The sequence below is a fragment of the Euleptes europaea genome, chromosome 14 (assembly GCF_029931775.1).
Source record: "Euleptes europaea isolate rEulEur1 chromosome 14, rEulEur1.hap1, whole genome shotgun sequence".
Taxonomy (NCBI): Eukaryota; Metazoa; Chordata; class Lepidosauria; order Squamata; family Sphaerodactylidae; genus Euleptes; species Euleptes europaea.
Window position 1 is genome coordinate 57,440,684 of NC_079325.1, and position 15,658 is coordinate 57,456,341.

Consider the following 15,658-nt stretch of genomic DNA (forward strand, 5'->3'; position numbering starts at 1 on the left):
CATTGGAAACTGATGTGATTTCAATTAGTAAGGAACAAATTATTAACTGAATAACAGAAATAATGGATTGTATTATCTGTCTGGGGAAAGAGGACAGGGAAACTGTGAGGTGCTCACTGACTGTATTCAGCAATCGGCTTGCCTGCTGCAACTCTTGGTGGGGCTGAATTCAAAGCCGCCGAGAAGGCCTGCTCTCAGCGACTCTGCCCCACAACTCTCTGACCTGCTTGCCACAGGAGTGGTCTCTGGGATCAGGTTCTCCTCTATACATTCCAAACAACATTCCGTCCATCCTTATTAGTAAATCTTTCTTTTCTATACCCCCCACCCACCCTTGCAGGCCATTCCCTTCAGAGGAGACCACAGAGAATGATGATGACGTCTATCGGAGCTTGGAAGAACTGGCTGAGTAAGTACCCCTGGCAAGGAGCCAGAGGCGAGCGACAACCTCGTTTATACATCTTTGCTATCTCTAGACTCTCTCATGGCCAAAGAATAAATTTGTACACATAATAACTCCCACCAAAAGTAGCAGGGAAACAATCCTTTAACAATAAGAAATAAAATTTAAAAGTCTAATGTACCTGATAAAACTTCAAAACTATAGCAAAAGTATTAAGTAGGCAGTGGAGTAGGCGCACCTCAGCATTCCAAGCTGCAAACTAGACTTTCAGCCGAAGTATATCCCTCTGCACAACAGCCTGATTCCTCATTTCTTGCTCATTTTTATTTATTTTTAATTATTTATACGTATTTCCGCCTTTCTACTTAGCTCTACTGCTAGCAAACAGTGCCGCTAATCACTTGGTTGAGACTTAAAGTTGGAATGAACATGCATGTGTTCGAAAAGAAGGGCTTAAAAAAACATTTAAACTCGGTGGTGACATTTTCCAGACAGATTTTCACCATTTGGGGCATTAATTTAGGGTGGGCTTCCCCCTCCTGCCCCTGCTTTCGTGGATCCTGGGAGTGATGCCTTGGAGCCTGCTTTGCGAGTGCCCTCTAATAGCCTCCCATTTGTCATCCTGACTCCCGGGTGGTGGCAGCCACCCTTTATCTGTACCAATATTTGCATTCTGAATCCTCCTCCTGTTCCTTTCTGGATTAATCTTCCATTGCAACAGGCATCCATCAGGTTTCTGTCTCCACGTCCCCATACATCAGGCTTGCTGCCTCAAAGGCCATTGGCATAGCTCAAAGTGAAGGAGATACCTGCTCTGTCATCCCGCCTCCTCCGCTGAAACGTGAGTCCCCTGGAGGAGGCAAGGAAGGGCTTTCCCGTTGGAGCCAAGGCTGCTGTGCCTTGACCTCTCAGCCCCCGTTGCTCAGTCACCTTCATTTTTCTTTATCCAGAGACTGTCGGAGACTGTCGACAGTGAGGGTAGTGGAGAGGTTGACTGCTGGGCATCCAGAAGTCCCTTTGGGGAGAGGGATAGATTTAAGATCCAGGGTGACCTCTCGGCCCTGTGGTGTGCTTGAGCACGTGGCTGTGGGTGAAAAATCTGGTCTGGAATATGTCCAAGAACTGGCCTTTGAGTCATGCTTTCCCTTTCCCCACTGAAACCTGAAACAGCATTTCTGCCTGGCTGCAAACTTTGCATTCTGGCAGTACCAAGCAAGGTAGTCCTGGCTACGTGGTCTTCATTTGTTAGAAGTGTTAATTTTGCTGGTAATAACAATGGTTTTAACAAAGATAGGTCAAGAACTGCGGCATTCGAGTGCCTGTTGAGGAGTATATGCGGAAACCAAGAGGAGAGGCAGAATATAAATGTTTTAATAAATTAATTAATAAAAACAATGCTATGTTACCAGTGGGTAGCCGTGTTAGTCTGTCTGCAGTAGTAGAAAAGGGCAAGAGTCCAGTAGCACCTTAAAGACTAACAAAAATATTTTTTGGTAGATCTGAAGAAGTGAGCTGTGGCTCACGAAAGCTCATACCCTACCAGAAAATATTTTTGTTAGTCTTTAAGGTGCTACTGGACTCTGGCCCTTTTCTACTATGTTATCAGGTTATGGAGAGCCAGCATGGTGTAGTGGTTAAGAGCGGCAAACTCTAATTTGGTGAACCGGGTTGGTTTCCCCACTCCTACACACGAAGCCAGCTGGGTGACCTTGGGCTAGTCACAGCTCTCTTAGAGCTCTCTCAGCCCCACCTACCTCACATGGTGTCTGTTGTGGGGAGGGGAAGGGAAGGAGACTGTAAGCCAGTTTGATTGTCCTTAAAAGGGAGAGAAAATCCATAAAAAAGACTCAATTCCTCCTCCTCCTCCTCCTCCTTCTTTTCCCAGGGAGCTTTGAAACTAAGGAAATTTCCCTGCAGGGAAAGTACCTTCTCCTGCTCCATCCATCACAGTTTGTTGGCAGTGGTGGGATTGTGCTGCATAGATGTTTTTCATCTAAGGTGGCAATAAGCCTACTTAAATATTCCATTAAAATTGAAGAATGGTCCTTTTTACCTTCTAGTTGCTTTATAATCTGTTGTTATTAATGCAGGGCAGAGGTTCTTTAGCTACTTGTTCTGATGAGCATGTGAAGCTGCCTCATTCGGAGTCAGACCTCTGGTCCATCAAAGTCAGAATTGTCTCCTCAGACTGGCAGCAGCTCTCCAGGGTCTCAGGCAGAGGTCTTTCCCATCACCTGCTGCCAGATCTTTTAACTGGAGATGCCGGGGATTGAACTTGGGACCTTCTGCATGTCTAGCAGATCCTCTACCACAGAGCCATGGTCCCTCCTCACTCCAGGACATCTTCTGTAGGAGCTTCTTCCTTGGGCCAGTCACACACACTCAGCCTAACCTACCTCTCAGAGTTGCTGTGAGGATAAAGTGGAGGAGCAGAGAACAATGTAAGCCGCTTTGGGTCCCCACTGGGGAGAAAGGTGGGGTATAAATGAAGTGAGTAAATAAATAAAAGCATCTCTGGCTGTTGCAGCAGCAAATGCCACAAGCCTCACTTTGTTCTTCCATGACGTCCCTACGGAGAATGGAGCTTCCTCTGCTGTCCCCCATCATGTTGGGGGGAGGACAACTGTCCTCCCTGGAATGCAGGAGTTGTGCCTGGTGCAGATCCATCCTAGAGGGATGTCTCCACTTCCATACAGATGCAGAGTTTAAAGAAGATTTGTGTGTGATATGACACAGCTTTAGTTTCCCAGGATGTGTTTCCCAAACCTAGTGGGGGAAATGGCATTGAAATTTTAGTCCGTTTACATTTTATTCTGGTTGAGGAGGGGTTAACGCCCTTTACTCTTACTCTCTCTCCCTGAGCATACAGATGCACTGTAAATATACATAAATGTTCCCAAATAATGTTTGGTACTCAGAATAGGTGCAGGGGCAGAGCCCTGGCCCAAATTCAAACTTGAGTGCAGCACAAGGAGTTTGCGCAACCTCCTTAATAAAACGCCTTTGGTTTCATGCCTAAAGGCATCTTCCCTGTCTGTTGCATAAAAAGTCTCATAAAATATTCCAAGTGACAAGTTGAAATGTGCTGGCGTGGCCACAGGCTCTTGGGTGTTCCACTGCAAGATGCAGAAACGACCACTGCAAGGTTGCTAGGAAACCAGAGCTGACGTCCCGTCCAGGTTACCAGCATGTGTGACCAGAAGCTTGCAGATGACGAAGGGGTGTGAGGAGGGATTTGGATCAGCAAGTGCGCTGGTCAGTAAACACAGAGAAATGTGTGAGTCTGTTGCATGCAGCCGAGAGTGGAGTCACGCCGCTTTAATTTCCAACTCTCAAGTCATCTTGAGGTTCTCGTGCATCTTAAAGGTATGAAACTTAACATAAACTTAGCCAAACCCTTTAAAAGGTGCCACATGTTTGTCTGAACAAATAGATTGTTTGAACTGGCAGATTGATAATGCAGGCAAGCAATACTGTGGAATGTAGGTATGGGATTGTAGTTACAATCCCATACCTACCTTCCACAGTATTGCTTGCCTGCATTATCTCAGCGTTGAAAGTAGTGTGGACTCCACCCACCCCAAAAATTTATGTGTAGAGAAAAGCCAAATTCTGCAATATTAATAACATACAAATAGAGTCAGGGTCAAAACTGATATGTCAGATTTTGCATTATGTCCATGTAGAATTGGGAGATCTTAGAATATGAAAGCAGAAATAATTTGTAACACTCTCTTCTCCAGCTCTCTTCTCCAAATTGCTCAAAATAGGTTGCTCAGGGCCAGCCCAAGGGATTTCTGCCCCTCAGGCAGGCCGGACCCGACACACATGAAGCTATCTTATATTAAATCAGACTGTTTGCCTATCAATTTCACTATCATCTACTCAGACTGGCAGTGGCTCTCCAGGATCTCAGGCAAAGGTCTTTCACATCACATATTGCCAGATTCTTTAACTGGAGATGCTGGGGATTAAACCTGAATGCAAGGAAGAGGCTCTTCCAGTGAGTCACTATCCCTCCCCAAACCACTGACCAGCCAGGCAGCATAGTGCTCACTTGCTTGCCAACGTGGCATGAGAAAGGAGGGAAATTGGATCCATAGACAGAAGTGATGCCACTTCCATACAATGCTCTGGGAACCCCTGAAATCTCTGTGGTAAAAACCACAGCGCTTTGGGGTTCCTAGAATATCACCAGACATTTCCAGGTAACAGTGCACCCCCTCACCTTTCTCCTATCTCATTGGTGGGCAAGTGAGCCCCATGCCAGCTGGCCAGGGTGGCAGGCAGCACTGGACCCTGCTCTCTTGGCACACCCTCAGGGAATAGCAGGGGGCTGCCTAGTGGGTGGGCTGCCCCTGAGATTAATTCTGCACAGTAGCTATTGGTGTAAAAAATGAACCTGCTGGCTATTACTGCCAACACCACGTTTCTCTGCCAGCTCTCTCTGCAGTATCCAGCAACTGGGGCTCACTGTCTTGGGCTGTAGCAGGAGGCCAATGAGGAGGAGCCTCTGAACCTGGTTTTTCATCAAGAGTTACTTGCATGACAATGATTTTTGGAAGCATTTGTTCCACAGGTACTCACATGAAAGGTTTTCAGCAGGCATCCTTGACAAATGCCCACATTGGCAAGAGAATATGGCATTGGTTCTTGTAGGTTATCCGGGCTGTGTGACCGTGGTCTTGGTATTTTCTTTCCTGACGTTTCGCCAGCAGCTGTGGCAGGCATCTTCAGAGGAGTAACACTGAAGGACAGTGTCTCTCAGTGTCAAGTGTGTAGGAAGAGTAATACATAGTCAGAAAGGGGTTGGGTTTGAGCTGAATCATTGTCCTGCAAAAAGTAAGGCTTGGCTTCCTGTCCTGAAAACCTCCAGACTAACAAAGACTACAGTCCACAATAGCCATGCAGATTAGCCTTGGATTTCACACATTAACAGATCACTTCAGGATACAATGGTTCCATATTAACATACCACACCCTCATTAGCACATTACCTTTGATACTTTTTGCAGGACAATGATTCAGCTCAAACCCAACCCCTTTCTGACTATATATTACTCTTCCTACACACTTGACACTGAGAGACACTGTCCTTCAGTGTTACTCCTCTGAAGATGCCTGCCACAGCTGCTGGCGAAACGTCAGGAAAGAAAATACCAAGACCACGGTCACACAGCCCGGATAACCTACAAAAACCAATGAACTCTGACCGTGAAAGCCTTCGACAGAATATGGCATGCTTTAGTGTGATTGTAATAGATGTAAATCATTTGATGCCTGTATAGCCCCTTTGTTCAGGTTGTGCCCACAGCCAGGTACTCCTTTTGCCCAGCCCCTGTGCATAACCAGGGGATGCTGCCACATGATCCAGGGTGTGATGGGGAACATGCAGGCTGCAGGTGAGCTGCAGAAAGCTCCCTGCAGAACAGGTGGCTCCCTATAGCTCAAGAATGAAATGTGACAAAACCTTTGAGTTGCAAATTTAGAATGTGAATTGTTTTTCTTTGAAACCCGTGCGCTGCATTTGTCCAGTAGGTCTTCCGTGAACAGGCAGTGTCCTATTCAGATTCCAGCCTCCCCGTCCCCAATTCAAAGCCAGTGTCTACTTCCAGAGGTCATTGGCATGCCAGTAACTCTCTTGATAGGTCACGGATCTGAACTGGGGGAGGGGCTGTGGCTCAGTGGTGGAGCATCTGCTTGGCATGCAGAAGGTCCTAGGATCAATCCCTGGCGTCTCCAGTTAAAAGAATCAGGCTGTAGGTGATGTGAAAGGCCTCACCCTGAGACCCTGAAGAGCCCCTGCCAGTCTGAGTAGACAGTACTGACTTCGATGGACCCAGGGTCTGATTTGGTATCGGACAGAATTGTGTGTTTGTGTGTTCAGCTAAGCCCTACAGTACAGCCAAAATGCTCCTCAGATACACATCTGGAGGACTTACATCAGACCTTCTGACATCTCCAGCACCCACCCCGTGAAGGGAACAGAGGGGCTGACAAGGCCAGACTGCTGCCCTGCAATAGCCCGCTGCCAGACGGGCATCCCTCGCTGTCGCCAGCAGCCCCCAGCTGAAACCTCTCCATGAGATCATTGGTGAAGTACCGCCCATCGAGGACAAGGGTGCTTCTCTCTCACAGGGTCTGGGGCAGGCTGTCTTTCCTTGTCTACAGGCAGTCTGCGGGCCTAAAAGAGATTCATTTCCACCACCTTAGGCCCAGGCAGACTTTGTTTACGGAGTGGTTTGCCATTGCCTTCCTAGAGGCACCTGGTTGGCCACTGTGTGAGCAGACTGCTGGAGTTGATGGACCTTGGTCTGATTCAGCAGGGCCTTTCTTATGTTCTTATATACCTTCCCCAGTCATCTTCCCTTTACCCCCAGCAAGCTGGGTACTCATTTTGCTGACCTCGGAAGGATGGAAGGCTGAGTCAACCTTGAGCCGGCTACCTGAAACTGACTCCCATCGGGATCGAACTCAGGTCGTGAGCAGAGCTTGGACTGCAGTACTGCAGCTTGCCTCTCTGCGCCATGGGGCTCTTCAATAAGACTTTAAGATGCCACAAATCTCCTTCTTTTGATAATGCAATTGTTGGTCACCTTTCACAATCTGTCAAATACTAACTACGGCTTATAACCACCCATCAAATGTCTGTCAGATATTAAATGCCACTGCATGGAAGCCGTGAAACGCTTTCACTTATGAAATACTGAAATCAAATAGCACCAGGTGTCAAATACTGACAATACGATATGTTAGTATCCAGCAAAGCTGTGGAGCATATCCGAGTGTCTGAATGAGTTTCCTCTCTGTGGCTTGGTGGTTTGTGTGTTGCTAATCCCCACACACACACACACACACACACACTCCTGCCGTCCTCCCTGCACCTCCCCTTGTTTCTTTCCTCTCAGCCAGTCTGTGGGCCTTTCTTAGCATGCCAATGACTTCTGGCAGCAACGGTTGCCTTTGAACTGAAGATGCAGACTTCCATCACCTGCTGAGAATAAAGAGAGTGTTAGCATAGAACCACCTGAAGCTCCACTTTGTCTCCTGCTAGGGAGAGCTTTTAAAAGTTAAAAGGCCTAGGAGGAGCCGGCTTGAGAGAGTCCTCTGCTCAGCTCCCCACTTCCACATTGCGTATGTCAGGAAGAATCTCACAGAAACCATGGCTTCAGAATAGCCCAAGGTTCAGACCTGGAAGACTTGGCTCAAATCCTCCCTTGGTCATGAGCCACCTTGATCTAGTCACTATCTCTCAAGGCAGCCTTCCTTTCAGGGTTGTTGTAAGGATAAAAACAGAGGAGGGGGAATGATGTTGTTGGGTCCCCATGGGGGAGAAAAAAGAGAGTATTAATATATAAATAAATAAATATATTGAAGATAAAATGGGACAGTCTTTACTGTAACACATGATAAATCAGAGAGCTGGCGGAGAGAGAGAGAGGACACCAAGAGGAATGATGTCTTTAAAGAGCTCAGCAAAATGCAGGTGATGCTGTTCTGAAGAGAAAGGGCATCATGCGCCCTTGGTGTGAGAGGGGGATGCTGATGGGAATCATCCTGCAATCCTTGCTAGAGAAGAGAAGTAATGTTTCTGAACTGCTAGCGAGTTTTTCTTTTGGCGTAGTTTACCCCTCTGGCTTTGCACACCACACGAAAATATAAATGCCAAATGAGACTGCGGCTCCATCTCACGCCGTATTGTCTGCTCTGACCGGAGGGAGCCTCTCAGGCAGATACAGGCCTGACACCCGTTAAGTCTCAGAGGAGATGCCAAGGGGTGGGCCTGGGGTTTCCTGGGCACCGGGCTGCTGCTCTTCCGCTGCCCCTAGGCTCCTCTTACTGTCTGATCCTTACTTTAATGGAGTTCAACATTTTCACTAAATGCTTTTGTGTGCTCTTTCTTCCCCTCCAGTGAGCATGACCTGGGGGAAGACATCTACGACTGTGTCCCATGTGAAGATGAAGGCGATGATATCTACGAAGATATCATTAAAGTGGAGGTCCAGCAGCCCATGGTGAGGGATGAAGAGTGCGGAGACTAAGAGGGAGGGGAAGCAGGGGACTAGTGGGGGGTGCACACTCCCCGCCTTCCCTGACAGTAAAACTCACCAGGAAATTGGGAGGAGATCTTGAGCATCTGATAGGGTTGGCAGGTCCCTCCTGGCAACTGGTGGGGGGACTTAGCAGGTGGGGAGGTTCTGTGGTTTTACCATAGAGTATTGCCCAAATACCAGAGAGAGCAATGCACTGACGTCACTTCCCATGTGCACAGGGTGTTATGCTGCTAACGTCCCCTCCGTTTTGACACCATTCCCCCTCCAGCGGCCAGCTGTGCGGCGGTGGGGAGCACCCACAGGAGGTGTGGTATGCCCCACCACCAGTGGGGGCCTGGCAACCCTACATCAGAATTTCCTTTCTTGCCCGCTCCCCCAAGATTCCATGTTGTGCCTGGGCTTCCTTCCCCACACCCTCTTTGGGGGGCCCCTGCATGTTTTGGAAGTCTTCTCCCAGTTTCCCCCCAAGTGGGGAGGGGGAATGCCCACTGCAGGAAAAAAGGAGGCAGAAGGCAGTGAATCTGTGCAGAAGGCTTAAAACTTGTTGCCAGATGACAAGTTGTCCTGGCGCGTTTCCCCATCTCCTCTTGCTGGGCCCGGTGGGCTGCTCAATTAGCCAGCTGTGCTTCTGATTCCAAGAGTATTTTTAGATTCTAGCAAGTGTTGACAGACCTTGATACTCCTCTCCCGGGGCTTCTTGTCTTTTTTCCTCCTCTTTCTTTGGGTGTAAAATGGGTCATGAGGAGTTTGATTCCCGTTTGCTAAGCTGTCTGATGTCTGGGAGGGCAGTTTTTGAATTTGTTTGATTCTTTGAACTGTGTTGCATCTTTAAAAGCAGGTAACAATAGAAGATAAAGGCAGTGAAATAGCTAGGAAGGGCACCCCAGTCTCTGTCGTTGTCCCGGGAGAGCCCCCTGAGAAACTGCTCCATTGTTTCCATGCTTTGGGCTGCTCCTCCATCCTCCTCATGAGGCAGAGAAGGGAGTGGAGTGAGCGCCGTGCATGGCCCACCTGCCTTGGAGTTTGGGCATTTGCCCTGGAGCTTCGGTCTCTCCTTTCTCCCCTCTAGCTAGACATCTTGACAAGCTTCTTCTCCTTAGGGTGTCAGATTTAGGATGGGGGGGCCTTCACCCGAGCGTGAACTTCCCCGGTTCTCCCCTCCCCTCTGTCTGAAGTCATCACAACTCCTACAATTCCTGTTGATTCTAATTACCGTCTCTGGGCTGTGAACTTCAGCTTACAGGATGCCCAACTCTGAGAGAGCACTGTCTAAATGGACATACTTTCATGACTCCATCGAATCCCCCCAGCTAAGATTTTGGGGAGGGGGTGCAGGAGCAGTGAAGTTCTGGTACGTGGGGTGAGATGCGGCTCAGCGGAGCTTGGGTCCCTCTGGAGTCCAAACAGAACCTTTGCCACAGCTTGAGTGAGCCTGCATTTTTAAGCAGGGACAGCTAGAGCATCTAGGCATGGGTGAGAAAATCCCGGACCCAGCTACATCCACAGAGTAACTTACTCATTCAGTCTTTCTTGACAACCCCCAGACTAGATGCAGGAATGTAATGAGATTCAAGTTAACTAACAAAATAAGTTTACTGTAATAAATTTGCAATTATAAATAAGGGTGAGGTGCCCATTCTGGCCAGAAAGAAAATCATATGCCCCCCCCCCCCGCCCAGTCTCCAGGGTCTTGCTGACTCTACCAGCCAAGGCTAGGGACAAGATTGGCCCATGAAGCCAAGTAAGGCAGATAGAGCTTGTGGTGGGGGGTGGGGGGTTGGCCTCTTGAGATTGTGATAGGGGTGGGAGGAAGTGGAAATGACATCCTCTCCTATGTGAAAGGAACTTTTCTTGCAGTTAGAAAGCAAACTTCAAGGAGGCTTGGCTGGAACTGCAGGGAGTTTTTTTTGGGGGGGGGCATTAGGTGCTGCCGCACTGTTTGCCAGCTCCAGCAGAAGGAACCAGTTTGGTGCTGGTGCGGGCCAGCAGTCAGCACACACAGCTGGGAGGAGGGGAGGGCGTAACCTTTCAGTACTTAGAGGGTTGTGATATAGGGCAGGGGAAATACCATTTCTCCAAAGGATGGAGGACTTAGTTTAATTTTATGCAAACCTGGTGCACTTTGTCTACGGAATGCATTAAAAAAAACCCAAACAAGCGGGAAATGTGGGATGCAACGTATGTAACGGTTTTTGGTTTGCTTGTTTGTCTCTACATGCTTCAGATCAGATATATGCAGGTAAGTAGCCAGCTGCCATGGAAAAGGGAGTTTGCTTCCTGGGTCTTTTCACACACGGTGTAGTGGCAATTCCAGCTTCTTAATGCGTCTGTGTATGAGCACGTATGAGACACGTTTGTGGATACAACCTTCTCTCCACTTCTTGTTCCTACTTCATGTATTCACTTGGACAGTTTATGGGTACCGAGTGATGTGTTATCAAGTGACATGCGGGCAGGTGTAAATCACTCCTTTTGTGTCAGGTGAGATCCTAAGCTCGCAGTCGGTCAGCTGCTGAACCCAAAGTATTTGACCCCTAAGTTGCCTTCCTGATGTTGGCTACCAATTATTCCAGGGCAACATCTGCCTGCCTGTCAAGTGGGGGGCTGGTTTGGGGCCAAGGTACAGCTGCCTCAGACAGCCCCACCCCCCCATGTGGAATGGCAGGAGCGTTTGCGGGCAGTGGTTTCCTTGGGTGGCCGCTGGAAGGGTGCCACATCTGTCCAGTGAATACAATACAGCAGTTGCCCCAAGAAGCTTCCTGTCTCGGTGAGTTCGCTGCAGAAGGCCAGCAACGGCTCGGCTCGGCAGGATTGCAGCCCAGAGGCGTAGCTGCAAGCCCTGGCCTGGAGCTCCTTTGGCCAGCCGCTTGTCTCATGGCCTTGTAATTGTGTGCCATCGAGTTGCAGCCGACTTGTGGCGGCCTGAGGACCGTGGGGCTTTTGAGGTAAGAGGCCAGGAGAGGTGGGTTTCCCTTGCCTGCCTCTGCGGAGCAGCCCTGGCCTTCTTTGGCGGTCTCCCACCCAAGAACTGACTGTGGCTGACCCTGCGTAGCTTCCAAGCTCTGGTGCGATTGGGCCAGGCAGGGCCATCCGGCTGCTCTCGCTCAGCCCGGCCCGCACAAAATGGGAGGAGCAGCACTGACCTAGCTTATACAGTACTTGAGAGGAATCTGACAAGGAGCTTGTGCATCTCTTGGGAACAGGGTTGCCAACCTCCAGGCATTAGCTAGAGATCTCCTGCTATTACAACTGATCTCCAGCCGATAGAGATCAGTTCCCCTAGAGAAAATGGCTGCTTTGGCCATTGGACTCTATGGCATTGAAGTCCCTCCCCTCCCCAAACCCCACCCTCCTCGGGACCCGCCCCAGAAATCTCCAGGTATTTCCCAACCCGGAGCTGGCAGCCCTACTTGGGAAACTCCACTGTGTTCTATGAGTGCTTAATATTTTGTGTCTGTTTTGTTCTAATCCAGCTGTGGAAAGGGAGCCACAAATGATATTGGCTTGTGTGGGCACCTGTGGGACAGTCCTAGCATGTGGCCCTGCAGCCCGGCTTGCCTCTCCCTGGCTCCGGAGGCCAGCAGGGGCTTTCCAGTGCAGCCCACACTCTTCCGGACACCCCGTGATTGTTATGGGCTCTTCCAGGCAACCAGGCTGGGAAACGGGACAAAGATGGTGCAGTTTCTATCTGGGCTCCCCTGAACCAGTAGAGCCTGTAAATAAAGGGTGTTTCTTTATCATGGCTGGATCTCCTTGCCAGTCTACAAAATATTTTATGATTCTCATGTGATGTATACTCAGTTACCCCGAAACATAGATTGAGGCTGCAACAGTAGTCTCTGGCAAGAGAGGCTCCTGCTGAGTCGATATAAAGTGCGCAAGTGGGGGTGAATTTATTGCCCACAAATAGCTCTTTCCCAATAGGGGCTCCTTCTGCTTTGGGGAGGGCTCCTGCTTTATGTGAATTGGGCGGCAGACCCAGTTTTAACCCACAGTTTTCCTCCCATCCCGTCAACGTTGACCTCCAAATTATCTTGCCTAACGCAGCGGCATTTGATTTGTTGCCAAGCAGGCATGAGATTATTGGTTCCCGAGGTTTAAAATGCAGCGCTCTGCCCCCCTGTTTGAGTGATGTCCACGCTACGCATTGCATCAGGAAGAGTCTGTGGAGGGCAGGGGAGGATCTTTCCCATTAGCCCTGCCTCTGTATGTTCAGCCTAACATCAGCACAGAGCCTTCAGAGATACTAACTGTACCAGTGTGGAGGGGCACTAAGAGTTGCCAACCTCCAGGTAGGGCTGGAGATCTCCTGGAATGACCAATGATCTCCAGACAGGGCTCAGTTGCCCTGGAGAAAAAGGCTGCTGTGGAGGGTGGACAGTATGACATTGTACCTTGCTGAGGCCCCTCCCTTCCCCAAACCCTGTCCTCCCCAGGCTCCACCCACCCCCCCAAATTTCCAGGAATTTCCCAACCTGGAGGTGGCAACTGTACTGGTGCCCTTGAAAAGCCGTGTTCTCCCTGTGGAGTGCTTGTCCGTTGCAAACATGCAGATTTGATGCATCGAGGTGCCAGCTGTTTTCTTTCTTCTAGAAAATGGGCATGACAGAAGATGACAAAAGGAATTGCTGTTTGCTAGAAATTCAGGAAACAGAGGCCAAGTACTACAAGACGCTTGAAGACATAGAAAAGGTGGGTCTTTTGTTGCTCCTTTGCCGCCGGTGCAGTGCCATCAGTGGGCATTAGCAAAAAGACGGGCCCCTGTCCCCAAGGAGCTTACAGTCAAGTGCAGTGGCTCACTAATCCACTGCTTTCACTTCAAGTATACAACATGAGAACCTGCCCCCCCTCCCCGCACACACACACTACAATAAACAAGGGGGTGGGTGGAAGGGCATTAAAACTGAGCTCCAGAATAGGCAACCTTTTTTCTTTAGGTATGTTTACAGTAGATGCATACAATATGCAGATCTGAGGCATGCAGTCCACGAGGCCCTTGTGCCTGTGGGCTATCAGCCACCTCCTGGATGCCAGCAGACAGCATCAACTTCAGGTTGGCGCAATTCATGGCCTTTGAGCGGCCCCATGTCTTGCCAGTCAGGTCCGCAATGGTACTAAAGGCACGTTTGACCAAGTATGACAGAGGGGACAGGAAAGGGTCACTGCAAATGGGGAGAAGGGGCAGCCTAAAATCCCAACATTCTCAAGGTCTCCTAAGGTTAGTAGGACCCCTTCCCCCCAAATTAAGAATCACTGGGGAGAGATAGTTTCAGAGGGCAGGCCCAGGTTGGCCTGCAGTAGAACAGCTGGAGCACCTCAGAGACCAGCAAGTTTTTCAGGGTGTGGGCTTACGGCAATCTGACAAAGGGAGCTTTGACTCTCAAGAGCTTATACCCCAGAAATCTTGTTGGTGTTTATGGTGTTATTGGACTCAAATGTTTTGGATTGGGAACCTGGGTTGCCACTGGTTTCTTGTCATAGCATATGTGTAGCAGTAGATCTGGTTCCAAGGAAGCAAGAGGAGGGAAGGCGTTCTTCTGAAGGCAGCGTCCAAGAAGGGAACCAAATGTTCTTCCCACCCCTCCACCTCTTGAGGTTGTGGGATCTCGGGAATGACAGAGAATCCATGTGGCAGAATGGATGAGAATGCTGGACTCCCATGGGGGAAACCGGAGCTCCAGTCTCTGCTCAGCCCTGCAGCTTGTTGGCTGGCCTTGGGCCGGTCGTAACCTCTCCACTGGGCCCTGCCTTCCTGAGTAGTTGCTTGCACTCATAGCCGTTCCATAGAAGGGCAGGCGTTCAGGATCTGACACAGGCTCATCTAGACCAGTGTTCCAGAGCGGCCAGCCAGAGAACCCAGAACCCCAAGGACCAGGGCACAGAAGCCAAAGCCTCCACCAGTTGCTGTCCCCAGCAGGCAGCATCCAGAGCTATACTGCCTCTAAGATTGACAGTCACTGATGGACGTATCCTCCATGAATCTGTCTAATTGCCTTTGAAAGTCACTGAAGCTTGTAACCATCACCTTGCCCTGTGCCAGTGAGCTCCACAAGGTAACTGTGCATGAAGCAAAGTTGTCTATCCTGAATCTCCTGCTCATCAGTTTCATCGGCTGCCCCCAGATTCTAGTGTTGGGGGGGGGGCATTCTCTCTGCTTTCTCTTCCTCACCATGGTGTAAACCTTCTACCAGCTTCTACAAACTGCCCTACCAGTTCTGAGTAGGATAATCCCATATTGCTGGTGGAAAGTGTCGTCAAGTCACTGCTAACTTATAGTGTCCCTGTAGAGTGTTCAAGGCAAGAGACATTCAGAGATGGTTTGTCGTTGCCTGCCACTGCATAGCAACCCTCAACTTCCTTGGTGGTCTCCCATCCAAGTACTAACCAGGGTCAACCCTGCTCAGGTTCCGGGATCTGACCTGGGCCATCTGAGTCAGGGCATAATCCTGTATTAGGCCATCCTAAATTCCTTGTAGGAGAAGCTGGAGAATAAGGGTAGCAGAGCAAATGAATTATTTACTGTACAGCTAAAGCCCACAATCAGCTAATTCTGCGCAGAATTGGAGATGCTTCTGGAGGAATTTTTTTTTAAACCCAATGGTTTTTGAAAGGAAAGGAAGATTTTATCTTATTTTGTCTGCCAAGGCACACTCTGACACCCCTCATGCATGATTTCAGAGGTCCCTCTTTTTGCTTTCCCACCCCTTCCGCTTTCCCACTCTGACCCACCAGCCTTTTCAAAAAGGCTCATAATTCATCCCGCCTGGCACAAAGGTGACACCTCCCTGATAAGACCAATTTCTGCCCTTTTCTTATATCTGTCTGATGGCCTTCAAATGATAGGGAAGAAAAGCTATTTATCTCTGTCTCTCGCAGCGCAGACTTGTCACTGAGACTAATTGGATTAAAAAAGAGCACTTTGCTGTGTGCATTCATGGCTTTTAATTGGTTTTGATGAATTATGGTGGGGGTTCTCAGTTCAAAACAAAACACAAAAAGATGAAGACTTCTGCAGCAGAATGGCACAGGGCCAAGTACGGAAAAACTGCAATTACATTTCCCTTTGGTGATTAGCAGGGAATAAAAGCACCAACAGGAAAAAGGGCCCAGCTCAAGTTATGATTTGCTTTTTATCTCCTTTTAAAAAAAGATGAGCGAGTGTCTGAGATGGAGGGCGGGGGTGGATTCCCATTCCCTGGAT

General features: G+C 49.2%; 1 protein-coding gene across 1 annotated transcript in view; it reads left to right on the plus strand.

Annotated features, from left to right (window-relative positions):
* Positions 1-15,658, plus strand: part of VAV2 (vav guanine nucleotide exchange factor 2) — a 293,174-nt gene that overhangs the window by 200,852 nt on the left and 76,664 nt on the right. The window contains exons 4-6 of the mRNA XM_056860968.1: positions 341-409; positions 8,316-8,418; positions 13,051-13,149. Of these exons, the coding sequence (XP_056716946.1) occupies positions 341-409; positions 8,316-8,418; positions 13,051-13,149 (271 nt within the window). The remainder of the gene's footprint in view (positions 1-340; positions 410-8,315; positions 8,419-13,050; positions 13,150-15,658) is intronic.